The sequence below is a fragment of the Falco naumanni genome, chromosome 5, assembly GCF_017639655.2.
Source record: "Falco naumanni isolate bFalNau1 chromosome 5, bFalNau1.pat, whole genome shotgun sequence".
In the NCBI taxonomy this organism is placed as follows: domain Eukaryota; kingdom Metazoa; phylum Chordata; class Aves; order Falconiformes; family Falconidae; genus Falco; species Falco naumanni.
Genome location: NC_054058.1, coordinates 7969648 through 7983268, shown reverse-complemented (window position 1 = coordinate 7983268; position 13621 = coordinate 7969648). Strand labels below are relative to the sequence as shown.

The following is a 13621-nucleotide window of genomic DNA, read 5'->3' as shown; positions in this document are numbered from 1 at the left end:
TGAGCCACATCCACCGCTACGGCCTCTCATGTTATGCAGCCCTGGAGCTGCCTCTGGACCTCAGCTGCACAACGCTGCCCGGGGGCCCTGAAGGCGCAATTAAACACCTGCAACAGGCTGCAGTTCTTACTCCCTCTTCACATCAGGGAATTGCACCTCATGCCTGGTGTGAACGGTCACTTCTGTTGCCCTGCCCGGTGCTGACACGGGACCAGCTCTTTAAAACGCTCTCAGTACAGAATTACACGCATACAGCTCACAAGAAAATTACGAACTGTCAAAGTTCCTTGGTAAAGCAGAGGCGCATTGCTGCCCAGGAGGACAGCCGACAAACAGAAGCACTAAAACTCGAAGCGGCGGGGTCCGGAGCCTCGAGGGATGGTGCGCTGGAGCCCGGCGCCACCGGAACGACCCACACCGCGCGGCATCGGAAAGGCTGCAGGAGCCCGCACGGCTGGCAGGCGGCAGCTACGGCGGACGAGCGGCTCGCAGCTGTGCCCGGTACTCGGTACCCAACCTGCCAGCGGCGCGCCAGAGGCTCCAGCCCCTCCCACCCCGTCTCTCATTTGCCTACAAGGCCACACCCCTTTACGTAATGGCCCTATCGCGCGCGTCCTATAAAAGCTGTTGCCCCGCCCCTTTCTTCTGCCACCGATAACGGAAGCGCCGGGAGGCTGAGCGGTGACGCGCCCCGCTCACCGCCCCCCTACAGGCTTCCCCCCCCCCCCCCTCCCCCCCCTTCCCCCCGCCCCCTGAGCGGTATGTGGGGAGCGAGCCCCGGGGGGGCGGCCGATGCGGTGAGTGCGGGCGGGAGGGGGACGGGGACAGGACAGGGACGGGGCAAACGGCCGTTCCTTTCGGCTTTCTCCTCCTCTCCTCAGCCCGTCTCCGCAGCCGGCGCGCCCCGCAGGCCGCTGCCCCGCCCTGCCGCCCCGCCCCGCCGGCCGGCAGGTTGTGGGGGGGGCTGAGGCCTCCGTCTTTCGGGGGCTTGCGGCCCAGCCGCAGGGGGGCGGGTGCTGCGCTGAGGTCGAGCGCCCCGCCGTGTCCCTGAGCCCCGACGGGCTCAGCTGCGGGGCTCGGGGGGGCCGGAGCGGCGGGCCCCCGCAGCGCGGGGCGGTGAGCGGCGGCACAGCGGAGGCCGCTGGCCGGGTGCCCCGCGCTGGCGCTCAGGCCGCGCCTGGCTGCCCCGCTGGCCCTGGCACTGACCTCGGCCGAGCCCCCGCTGAGGCGCAGCCTTCGCTGAGGAAGAGCCGGGGAGTCCCTTGGCGCTGCCAGTGGGCCCAGCAGCGGCCTGTGAACAGTTGCTGTTGGTAGGGCTTTGGCAGCAAGCACCATCTGCCCGGTGGGAGCAGGCAGGCTGGCCCCGCGGTGTGCCTCTGGATTTGCTGCCATGCGGGTGCTGAGGCACTGGAGCAGGTTGCCCCGAGAAGTTGTGGTTGCCCCATCCCTGGAAGTGTTCAGAGTCAGGTGTTGGATGGAGCTTTGAGCGACCTGGCTAGTAGAAGGTGTCGCTGCCCGTGGTGGGGGGATTGAGCTAGGTGATCTTTAAATTTCCCTTCCAGCCCAAACCGTTCTGTGATTCTGCACACTGTAAAGCGTGTTTGTCATTCAAACTTTAAACTGTACCTCTTGAAAAATGAGGCCATGCATTGCCAGTGGTGGTAAAGCCATTCAGTCACAGCACAACATACAATGAGCATTCATTCTAATTAGAAGGATGTTTTTGCTGTCAGAGTAATTGTGGTTAATTGGAGCTGTTCTGGTAACTCCTGGACCAGTAAAAACAATGCTAATAATGGGAGTTGAGAGGCCTTCTGTTAGGGATAGCACTGCTAATTACATTCTTATTGCTGCATCTTTGACAGTTGACATCCTGTCATCCAGAAAAAACCTGAGCTTTTTCTGCTCACTGTGTGTGCATTCAGCATTCTTGGGACAAAAAGCAACCTGTTCCTTATAAATGGTGTGGGTTTCATTTTAAATTCATCAGTTGAGCAATTTCCTTCAAGCATTTTGGATTTGTATCACCCTTGAGAACAAGCTCTCTTGGTTTTATGGCTTTGTGTGTTCATGTCTTTGAATCATTCTTCCATACTTCTAAGTATCTTGGAATCTACCTTCTTACCCTGGACTTTGTGACTAGGGTAACGCATGTGGATTGAATGTAACATTTTTGAAAGTTTTTGTGAAACCATCTCCTTAGTAGATGGTTTATTCTGGAGGCTGCGTTGCACCCAGAGGAGTGCAAGTGTATTGATGTGGCACATATGAAAACATGTGTTCTCTGGTTTTAACTTGTTCAAAAGGCATTACTGATTTGATTAGTCAGATTCAAGATCCAGAACTAATGTTGGGATGGACGAGGTCTGGCCATTTCAGGGGGAATATGAGGAAACTAAATGTTACCAAAAAAGCCTGAACTGCTTTACTTTTAGCTTTAAAAAAAAGTGTAAACTCTCTCGGCCTTCTCTCTGTACTAGAGAACACAGCCAAATACTCAAGTTGAAGACAAAAAGTATCATCAATAGATGCTGGCCAGTTGTGTTTGTAGAGGAATGAAGGCAGTTAATAAACATTGATAACGTAACAGCTGTGGGCTGGCTTCAGGGGTGGTGGGTTGGCTGACGTGGATAATGTGCAGCTGTGGCTGGTTCCTGCTAAGTAGTTAATTAGCTCTGGGGGGTATGAAGATGAGACTGCGTGAAAAGAGACCTGGAAGAAGCAGAGGAAGGAGAGAGTGTGTGTGCTGGATGTAGGTGAGATAAGGAGAGGCTCTGGAAGAAGCAGGGGGCCTGAATGAGGAGTGGCTGACTGGAAGAGGAGCCCGGAGAAGGAGGAATCTGGATGCCGCAGAGGCGAGAAGCAGGGTGGGCTGGCCTGAAGAAGGTGAAGAAACAGCACAGACAGTAGATGAACTTTTGAAACTTTGTGAGGGATTGGTGGCTGTGCTGGGGCAAAACACGGGAATTACTTATTGAAGTTAACCTGGTATGGGATGGTAAAAGCCTTGTTGCAGCCACCTAGTCTTGCTTGTGCTGCGACAGTGCTTTAACACCAAACAACTACGGGCTCTGTGACTGCATTGCTGTGAGGAATAGAAGGGGTCTTGGCGGATGCCCTCTGAAATAGAGAACAGTTTTCTTACCTCTTTCAAAGTATTTTTTCGTGCAGCTGTTGTATCTTCAGTGTAGTTGCGCTTGAACTTGAGGCAGCCATGTATGTAGCCTTGCGTAGGCTTCCATTTGTACAAAGTAGATTTACACTCAGATTCCGCAGTTTAGAGGTGATGCGGAGTTCCATGTCTGATTCCTCTGTTTTCGAAGCATCTGGATTTTTGTAGCCCTTTGGAGCTTTTGATGATTAAAATACAGTCCCTAGCTATTACCACAAAGAGGTTTCTGGAATTGCTCTTCAAACAACCACAGGGGGCTAGCTTGGGAAAGACAAGAGGGAAGGGTAGTGCTAGAAGTGTCTTCTGCTCCCAACTCCTGTCCCAGTAGCATTGGCCAGCCGGTGCCTACTAGTCTCCAGTATTTGCCTTCTTCAGGTCTGTACTTTTTTTCTGGGTTGATGCGTCCAGGAAACAACTGAAGCATACAGGATATTAAGTGGACATTGTTTGATTTGCTCGTGCTGAAGGGTGTTGTTCTACTTCTTGGAAGCAAAAGTTAAGTTGAGGAAATCGTTGGGAAGAGTGCCAGCCTTAGTTAAGCAGTTAAGAGTGGATGAATTGCTGACCTTTTCTTGGGAGTAGGGCAAGCTTCTCTCCCTGAAAGATTCCCCCCAAACTACTTAGAATTTTTTGCCTGGGGGTTGGGAGCTGGGGATGGCAGAAAGAGTTGACATATTAGGGGATACATGCAAGTAGAGTCAAGTGTTTTCAAAGTTTTCAGGATTTAATTGATGAATGAAGAAGCAGCTGAAATATGTCGGGGACTGCAACGGTATTCCAGCCTAGCTCTTGGTAGGCTTGAACTTGTCTAGCTGCTGAATTCTGCAGACTGCCACCTGTTTTATGAAGTTTCTCTTTCACTTGTTATGAACTTGACACGCGCAACCTGTGATAAGTGTCTCCTTCTTATGTTGGAAGAAAATGTGATTTATTATGCCTTACTGGGTTTTGTCATGATTTTGTAGACCTCTGCTGTGTCCTTTCTTCAGACCTTTTTCTTCCATCCTGCAGTACCCAAACTATGGTAGTCACTGCTTGTGTGGAAGCCACTCTGGCTGTTGGTGAGAACCTTCTCTGAAATTATAAACACAGAATATCAGTAGTTTTACTGTATCATTTTTAAGTGGGTGCATCAGTGGGGAAACAAACCTTCATGCAGGGTTGAGGAATAATGCATTGCGGACTTGCACAGTTAAATAATTATGGTTTTTGTCTTAGTTTTTTAATCTTTTCCTAACAACTTCTGATATCCAGTCTAATTTGTTCACTGTTGATGAGTACCTAGTAGATGTTTTCATTAAACATTAGGTGTAACCTCAACACCTCATTCCTGAGTGGTATGAAACTCTGAGCCTGTTGTGTATATATGAATGGCTGTGCTTATGTGACCATCAGTATGAAATTTAGCACCTTTCTTGGATCTGATAAAGCCTATAGCTCTTGCCTTTGTGTATTACTGGCGCACTTTCAGACATTCGAGAGTTTTGAAAATACTTAAAGGATAATACTGGATAAGTAGCAAATTGACAATTTTTCTCTGAACAAGAGAAGATAAATTTGCCTTCCACCTGCCAGGCTTTTTTTTTTTTTTTTTTTTTTTAAGCATAGCAAAATCACTTTATTTTTCTTTTTTATGAATTTCTCAAATAATGCATTTTTTGTGAATAGTATCAATACTTTTTTTGTGTATGTGTGTGAATGTTTCAGGAAATGCTTCAGAGAACATCAGAAGATTTTTTGCCAAAGATGGAAAGTTCAGTTGAAGAGATGGATACCTCTGATACTCAGTGGGGTTGGTTTTATTTGGCTGAGTGTGGTAAATGGCATATGTTTCAGGTAAATACATATTAACTGTGATGATTTCAATACATCAAATTAGCTATTGCTGAATTTGTCTAAATGTGCTTTTTCATTTATTTTGAAGACTGATTCAAACAGTCATTGCTCTGTTAGCAGTGAAGATATTGAAAGGAGCTTCCGAACAAACCCACGTGGTTCTGTTTCTTTTACTACATCAAAATTTAACTACACGCTAGACTTCTCAGGTATGTATCTTTTCATAAAGTAAATTTAAATAATAGAAGGTGTTTGATACACCAGTTCACTTGTTCATTCAGCAAATTATTGTCCTCGTATCCCATGCAAAAACTTGTGATGGCAGAGGTTGTCTTTACTGGATAGGAGTTTTTAGAAGCAGCTGCTCTGTTACATTTTCTAGTATAGTTTATTAATAAAAAGTAGCATGTCTTTTTTAGTAGCACTCCATGTTACTGCCACTTCCCTCAGGCCTAGTGGTATATAGCATACGTCTATGGGACTGGGATGTTTGAACCTTTTTTCTTTAACATTCAACTGCTTGTAAACTTGAAAAACCTCTTCCATTCAGAATCTTTATAAGAAACATTGATGTGAAGGAAGTTTTCTGCAATATACAGGCATCAGAGCGATTTAGTTCAGCAGGTAGTTGAAGCCAATTTTGTTGTCAGAATAACAGGGAGACAGGCAAAGATATTTTCTGGTAGATTGTAAAGGCCTCACTTATAGCATAATTAGAATCCTGTAATATTCTGTAATTTACAATGTAAGTAGCTAACTATAAATTAATCTGTCCTTTGTTCAAAAGTGTCTTCTAATGACCTCTCTTTTTTTTTTTTTCTTTAACATTTCCATTCACAGATTGTTTATTTTCTGATTAAATTATGTAATGGCTATATGCTTAAATAGAAGCCTCTTTCCAATCAAAGAAAATAATATTTCAAATACAGAAAGTGGGGACTGAGTAAAACAGTGATTTACTAGGAGTAAATTTGTATGTAACAGTATAAGGAGGTTCATGTTTTCACGTGTTGAAATGTCTGTTTAAAAAAACTTTTTGTTTTGCATCTGGAATAAAACCACTAAATGCAAATACTAAAGACTGATTTATGTTATCGTTTGTAGGTCATGGTGTCTTGCATTAAGAATGTTAATATGCTTTGTCATCCTAGTTGTATTAAAGTCAGTGGGGGTTTTGCCAGGGATCTAGTGGGGCCTGAATGTGCGTTTTGTTTGTGTAATATTTGCACATTTTGCCAACTTGTATAAATGACAGTGGTTCTGAGGCAACTATTTAGAAACATTTATTGAAAATGCTGATTTGTTAGTTGTTGAAATGGGAATTCCTGTCAAGCAACTGTGAGTGTAGTAATGTTAATTTTAAAAATGACACTTAAATGTTTCATATACTGTAGATGAATTCCAGAAACATTCACCTTAATTCTTCTTTTATTCTCAGTTATGAAACAAACCAACCTAACAACCCTTAAGCAACGTCCAATAAAGCGAGCTCCCTTTTCTATCAGTGCTTTCAGGTAAGGAAATAAAAGGAAGACTCCTTATTTTATGTTATTCCTGATTCTTCTAAGTAAAATGAAACAAAAATATATTTATTTACTTTTTGCATCAAACAATTGAACCAAGGTGGGAGCACAAGTCAAGAAGGAAGACATTTCAGAGTAGAAGAGTGGCAAAATAATTTTTAGTTTGGTTTTTATCTTTTTTTCTGAGAAAGTAAGGAACTTGTAGTGGGAGAGGCAAGGCATACTGAATACTGACATCCTTTGGCAAGGTTCTTAAAGCTGTGCCTGACTTTAGTCATTGGAGTTCCTTGCTGTAAATACCTGTTGAATCAGAATTGCTGTGGAGAAGCAGCAGCAAAAAATGAAGTTTGTTCCATCGTAATAATGACTTCATAAATCATTTAGAAGTATTATTGTAACAGCAAAAAAGTGTTATATTTTCTTGCCTCTGTTTTGATCATTTTCTCTAAAGTTACTTGAAATTACAAGAAATTGCATCATAACAACCAGATTGTTTTATGAGCCTAGTTGCTTTAGATTTTTTTCTTACCATTTGATCAGTCATTAGATGTAAAGCTGTGCTGATGTAAATCTGATACTCAGTAAACAATAAACTGATCTATGCAGTGATACTACCACAGGTAAAATTGACTATATGGAATATGTAGGTTTTTTTCCCCCCAGTAGTTTCTTAAAAATTATGATAGTTCTGAATTGCAGTCTGTTTTTACTTTCAAAAAGAAACTTGGCATTTGTAATAAAAAATGTAGTAGCAATCTTTTTACGCTGACGTTCAGGAAGGTGTGTTTTTTCAATGGATATTTGCTGAAGAGTGCATGCAGCAACACGGCAATTCACTTTTGGGTTTTTGTTTCTTCAATAACTGCATTCAGTACTCTCTTTTCATGTGATGACACCATTCTTTACTTTCAGGAAATCCCTTCCTTTAGTCCCGGTTTTAAGGCTTAAGAGCTGCTTTGTATATGGTGTATATGCTTAGAACGCTTTTCTGAGCATTTGGTTTTGTTTTTTTAAAAAAGAAATTAAACTATAATTTTCGAGTGTGTATTTCTAACATGATGCTTTTAAATACCTCAAATGAGGGCTCAGTTTCCAGAGGCTTAGGCTAGTTGTAATTCCTGATAGTTTGGAATGTTCAGGCTATGTGTACACTCTTGCATTTCTAAATTAGTGTTACTCTCCTGATGTTGCGGACCTTTCTGACAATCTCTTCTGATTTATCTTCCTACCTTTTGTTGGGTAGATGGTGTATAATTTTTTTAATGTTTTATATCATTTTATATTAAAACTGTTCATTGCTGTGGTTTATTTATAATAAACTAAGCCAGAATCTGAATACAAATTAAGATCTCTTGCCTTTGACCTTACCTGCTGACAACAGCCTTTGTTTGAATTAAAACCCTAAGTAGTTTTGTATAAGTTCTGTAGGGTGTTGGTTGTTGGTTTTTTTGCATACTGTGTTGTTTGGAACAGGATTTTGACAGGAAGAAAATGCCTCATGTCTTTCATGTGATGTGTTTTTACCTTCCTTTGAAGTTTCATCTGTGAAAATGAGGCTATCCCTATGCCTTCACACTGGGAGAATGTAAATACTGAGGAGCCATATCAGGTGAGAGTTGGAATGCATGTTGGTCAAAAACATTTGATAATGAAGTAATGCACCGAACTGAAATCGTGCTAACCTCTTTTTTTCCAGCTTATTCCATTGCAAAAGAAAACAAATGAATATAATGAAGTTTCTAGTCTCTTTGGAAAAACAATGGATAGTCACCGAATTAAAAGAATTAAGAGAATACAAAATCTAGACTTGTGGGAGTTTTTTTGCAGGTGAGATTATTTCTAAAACCAACAGTCTTAGGATTGTTAACAGAGAAAATCGTGAAGGCATGCAGCAGAAATATGTTTAATTGCTTTTATTATTAATGAAAATGTGTTACATCTTTAATTTTTTTTAATCTGTATTCAAAATTCCGGTTACAAAACTCTGTAGTTTCTACAGGTGCAGAAGTGTAATACTTGTAGAAAGGCATTAAAACGTGGCAGTGCTATGTTAGTGGTTGGACTCGATGATCCTAAAGGTCTTCTCCAACCTAAACAATTCTATGAATCTAATTGTAAATTTGGTTATATTTAGCTGTTTAAGTATTAAGGCTTATTAGCTTGGCCTTGTGTTTCAACATCTACCTTTCTATAAATAAGTTTCTGTAAAGGTGTATTTATGCCATCTTAATACCAATTTTAATTTTTGAGGGTAGGAATAGCAAGCAGTCTTGAAACCAAATGTCTTTTGAGTCTCCAGTGTAGATGTCAGAGGGAGGCAGGGGAAGACCTTTTTTGATTAGTTTAGGAGCTAACAAATGATGTCATTTGGAGAGTGTACTAGTTTTCCTGACTGGTCAGTGAGTAGAATTCATGGTTTAAGAACTCTGAATCTATGGATGCTGTGCTAGAATATTCTCACAGTATGAAACTGAGAATGGGAATTAGAATTTCATATGTTAGGAGTATTACAGTATCTCCGTATAACTATCAAAAACTATGGTATTTTTAAATACCTGTATGGTATAAAAGTATATGGAGAAAAGTTGTTTTGGCTCTAGAAGTTTTTTCCTTTCTCAAAAAACCCTCTACAATATAGTAACAATGAAAATTGTTAGAGTAAGTGTGTGCAACTGGAGCTCAGCTGCCTTTCTGCTGTGGGTAAAATAAAGCCTTGGAGTAGATGAGCTTAGGGACATGAGTAAAGAAATTACTGTCTTGGTAGTATATTACAAAGAAGTAGGTATTCCAGTATTTCAAATTCACTTAAAGTTCTTTTGGTGTCCTGTGTGGGAAAGTGAAGGTAACAGAAAATGAATCGTAGTCTAGCATACTTAGGTTTGTGCATCGCAGTTTGGAGTTGTAGAGGAGCACAGGAAGCAGAAAGCAGCGTTTGTCAGTGAGGTTGCTGAGCGTCTTTAGAAACAGCCTGTGTGCTTGCATGTGTACTGGGTGTTTAGTTTTGCTTTAGATTCTCCGTTGAGTGAGTTGGCTGTGTGAGATCCTTCTGGGTGGTGGATCAACTTAATTTTGTTTTACCGGATTAGCTTATTGCTGCTGGTGGAAAGTGCTAAATCAATGGTTTTAAGAATGGACTCCTCAATTTTTGTTCCAAATCAACAAAAAATGCATGGCATATCTGCATTATGCAGAACCACCTTCCTAGCGTGCTCAGCGTATTCCACTAATGAGGAACAATTGCTACTTAAACTTTTGTGGTTTTGGAGAAGTGTTTTGTTTCGGGACTGAATTTGAGCATTGCTTGAATGAATATTTGCATCGTTGTAGTGGTCAATACACATTTACCTCTTAATTTTCCCCTATTAATGACTATTTTAAACTGGTTTTATGAAATCAGCTGGTCAGAGATAGTGAAGAACTGTTACAGAACATTTTTGAACAGTTGATTATTCATCTTTTCTATAAATCTGTTCTCTTCCTTTATTTCAAGACAAGTTCCTCTAGGTTAACTTCATACTTTGTCAGAGATCAGCAGCCATCAATAGAGGGCTGCTAATAAAATTTTGAGTGTTCAGCATCACTAGCCCGTAGCTCAGAGGTGTTGCCTTACACAGGTAGTTTTCTCAAAATGCTTGGCTCCTGGGTTTTGTTGAATTGCTAATGGAACTTGAGGGCCTGGAACCTCCCTGCCTCTGATACAAAATGTCACAAATGAGATTAGTGAAACCTCCCAGATGCCCTTGCGATTCTAGTGACGTGCTGGTTTGGAAAGCCATTGTAGGTGAAAAACAGACACATAGAAAAAAAATTAAGTTTCCAAGTGTCATGGTTTAACCCCAGCCAGTAATTAAGTACCACGCAGCTGGTTACTTTCTTCCCCCTAGCCCTGGTGGGATGGGGGGGAGAACTGGAAAAAGGTTAAACCCATGGGCTGAGATATGAACAGTTTAATAATTGAAATAAAGTGAAATATAATACTACTAATAATAATTGTGATGAAAAGGGAAATACCAAAAAGAGAAATAAAACTCAAGGAAAAAAAAAAAAGCGATGCACAGTACAGTTGCTCACCAGCCACTGACCGATGCCCAGCCAGTGTCTGAGCAGTGATTCCCCCTCCCCACCAACTCCCCCCCAGTTTGTATACTGAGCATGAGGTCATATGCTATGGAATATCCTTTTGGCCACTTTGGGCCAGCTGTCCTGGCTGGGTCCCCTCCTAATTTCTTGTGCCCCTCCAGCCCTCTTGCTGGCAGGGCCTGAGAAACTGACAAGTCCTTGACTCGGTATAAACGCACAGATGTTTTGGACAATAAACCAGAATAAACCTATCTTTCAAGCTAAGTACTGCAAGATTTTAACTTCTGTGAAATGTACTTATTTATAAATCATGCACATTTGCAATGTAATGCCATTAATATGATAAGGACTCTTTGCTGCCTGTCTCTTTCCCTGGGACCTGGTTGACAGGACTTCCTCAGGCTACATCTAAACTGCAGGCCCTCAGAATGCTTCCCCAGTTCAAGTGTGCACTCCAGTTCTAAGCAGGTTGCTTAATTTGATAAATCAAAGTACTTGGCACAGTGCCACATGCTTTGTGGCTTTTATAGGAAGAAAATTTGGGTGCACAGACAAGAACAAAGCTATGATGCGCTCCGACTTGCTTTTGTCTGGATAGTCAAGGGATCGTAACTGTGAGCTTGGTGATTTAGACACAGCTTCAGAGTCAACTTCTTCATGGATCTTAGGAAAACCCAGCTGACAAAGCCACTTAAAGATTGATGGAAAATATATCTGTGCTGTAATTGAAGATGTGCTATGCCCTTCTGCCCATGAGACCGTAATATAGATTTACCTGTAGCATAAGGGTTTTTTCAGAACTCTAGACCAGTGTACGACTTCGCTCTTTTAGAAAGTACGTGAACCATAAATTCAGAAAAGCATTATGAAATGATCACATTAAAGTAACTTTACCTAAAAATTTAGGCAATTTTATTTTTAGTATTTTTGCTTGTTTACCTGTGCAATTACACTTTATAATCCACTATGTTATTCCTCCCACCATGCTATATAAGTACATAGAGGAAACAAAATGGGAGGAAAAATGCCTTTCATTTAAAAATGTATCTGCAGAAGTTGACCATGCTGAAACTAATGCCAAATGAACAATGTTGATAAAATTGCTATAAAAGACCTTTATTCCTAATCTTTGCTTCTGAAAATAGTCCACAGCATCTAGAAGTCTGTGATTTCTGAACATGTACCTTACGAATTCTGATCTGTTTAAAAACTAGAATCACCTAGACACTTGCAAAAGTGGCAAGTGTGGTGTGTTTTAGGTCTGTTCCCTCTACAGTGTTTTCAGAGTAGTAACGTAATATGATCGTACAGATGTTTGTAACGTTGTGTTGTGTGTTCTCTGTAGGAAAAAGGCTCAACTAAAGAAGAAGAGAGGGGTCCCAACTATTAATGAGCAGATGTTATTTCATGGCACCAGTAATGAATTTGTGGAAGCAATATGTATTCATAACTTTGACTGGAGAATAAATGGAATGCATGCTGCTGTGTATGGAAAAGGTATGACAAAAATACTTCCAACAGTTTGGTAATCTTTAACAGTTCAACATTGTTAAGTGTTCCCTATAATATGTTCTTTGTGATGTACTCCCTGTGTTCATCCCAGAGCTGTTTGCTATAGTTCTGCTTTTACATCAAGTGTAATTAAGGCAGTTAAGATGCAGTAAGGAATTCAAATTGCTGCAGCTGGCTGAAAAGACCATGAAGCATGGGGAAGGGATGCCCAACAAAGCAGTGTTGATGACAAGACAATTTCTCTACTAAAACATTCCCACTAAAAATATTTGGTCATGTTGCTATAATCTGACAATTTAGGAAAGAAAAATCGAATTACTAATGAACATAAAAGAACAGACATCTTTCATCATCTTGATACCTATGTCCATGCTCTAGTAGTTAAACTGTCACAATAAGAATGTCACCAGACTTTTTTTTTATTTGAAAGGGACCTATTTCGCAAGAGATGCATCTTATTCCAGTCGCTTCTGCAAAGAGGACATGAAGCATGGAGATACATTTCAAATTCATGGTGTGAATCTGAAGCCTCATCTGCATAGACCAGATAAAGTCATGTTTCTTGCTCGTGTACTAACTGGTGACTATATCAGTGGTGATTCAAAATACATGAGGCCTCCTTCAAAAGATGGAAGTTTTGTGAACTTGTATGACAGCTGTGTGGATAACACCTGGAACCCAAAGATCTTTGTTATCTTTGATGCCAACCAAATCTACCCAGAGTACTTAATAGAATTTTGTTAAGCTCGAAAGGAGCTGAACAGAATATTGTTTGTGTCTTTTTTTGATACTTTTGTTCCTTTTGTAAAGATAAGAGTATAAAAACATGAAATGTGAGAGAGGTGAAAGAAAAGCTAGCATATGTTCATGTAGGAAGGAAGCTATCAAACATTCAAGGGAGGTTGTCGGGCTGTTTTTAAAAATCTGTAAACTTTACTAATGCATTTTTCAAATGTAGCGACTATTACAAATTTGAAATTGCTTAGTGAGCCTTAAATACATTGGGCATTGGTAAGTTTACAAAGGCAAGGTTTATTTTCTGATTTTTTTAATGTATTACAAGTATTTATTCATGTGGTAGCAATTTACCTGTAACATAATATGCCTATGATGACACTAATCTTTTATAAAGATTGTCTGTAGAACATAACAATCACAAAATCAACAACAAAACCCCAGGGGACTTGGCTACATATGTATGTATGTCTGTGTTCTGTAGTACACTTTGCTTTGTTTGGAGGCCTAATTTTATTTTTTTTTTTTAGTAGGTTTAGAATGCAAACTATCTGGAGAAAACTGATGAAGGAGCTATAAATTTTACGGACTCCATTATGTTTAACTTTAGGTACATTTACTGTAAGCTTCAATTACATACTTGCAAGATTACAAAATCCTTGCACTGGGAGTTGAACTTTTGATTTGATGGAAACGGTGCTCATAAGCTCTTGTGGTCAGTTGGTGTGTAACTGTTGAGCTCAGTGCTGGGGCATCAGCAGTG

General features: G+C 41.0%; 1 protein-coding gene across 1 annotated transcript; it reads left to right on the top strand.

Moving 5' to 3' along the window:
* The first annotated feature begins 664 nt into the window (after positions 1-664).
* On the top strand, positions 665-12889 carry PARP11 (poly(ADP-ribose) polymerase family member 11). The gene is made up of 8 exons (XM_040596420.1): positions 665-797; positions 4880-5008; positions 5097-5217; positions 6447-6522; positions 8068-8140; positions 8228-8358; positions 11957-12108; positions 12554-12889. The coding sequence occupies exons 1-8, from the start codon at positions 762-764 to the stop codon at positions 12865-12867; spliced, it is 1032 nt and encodes a 343-aa protein (XP_040452354.1). The 5' UTR covers positions 665-761; the 3' UTR covers positions 12868-12889.
* The last annotated feature ends 732 nt before the right edge of the window (positions 12890-13621 follow it).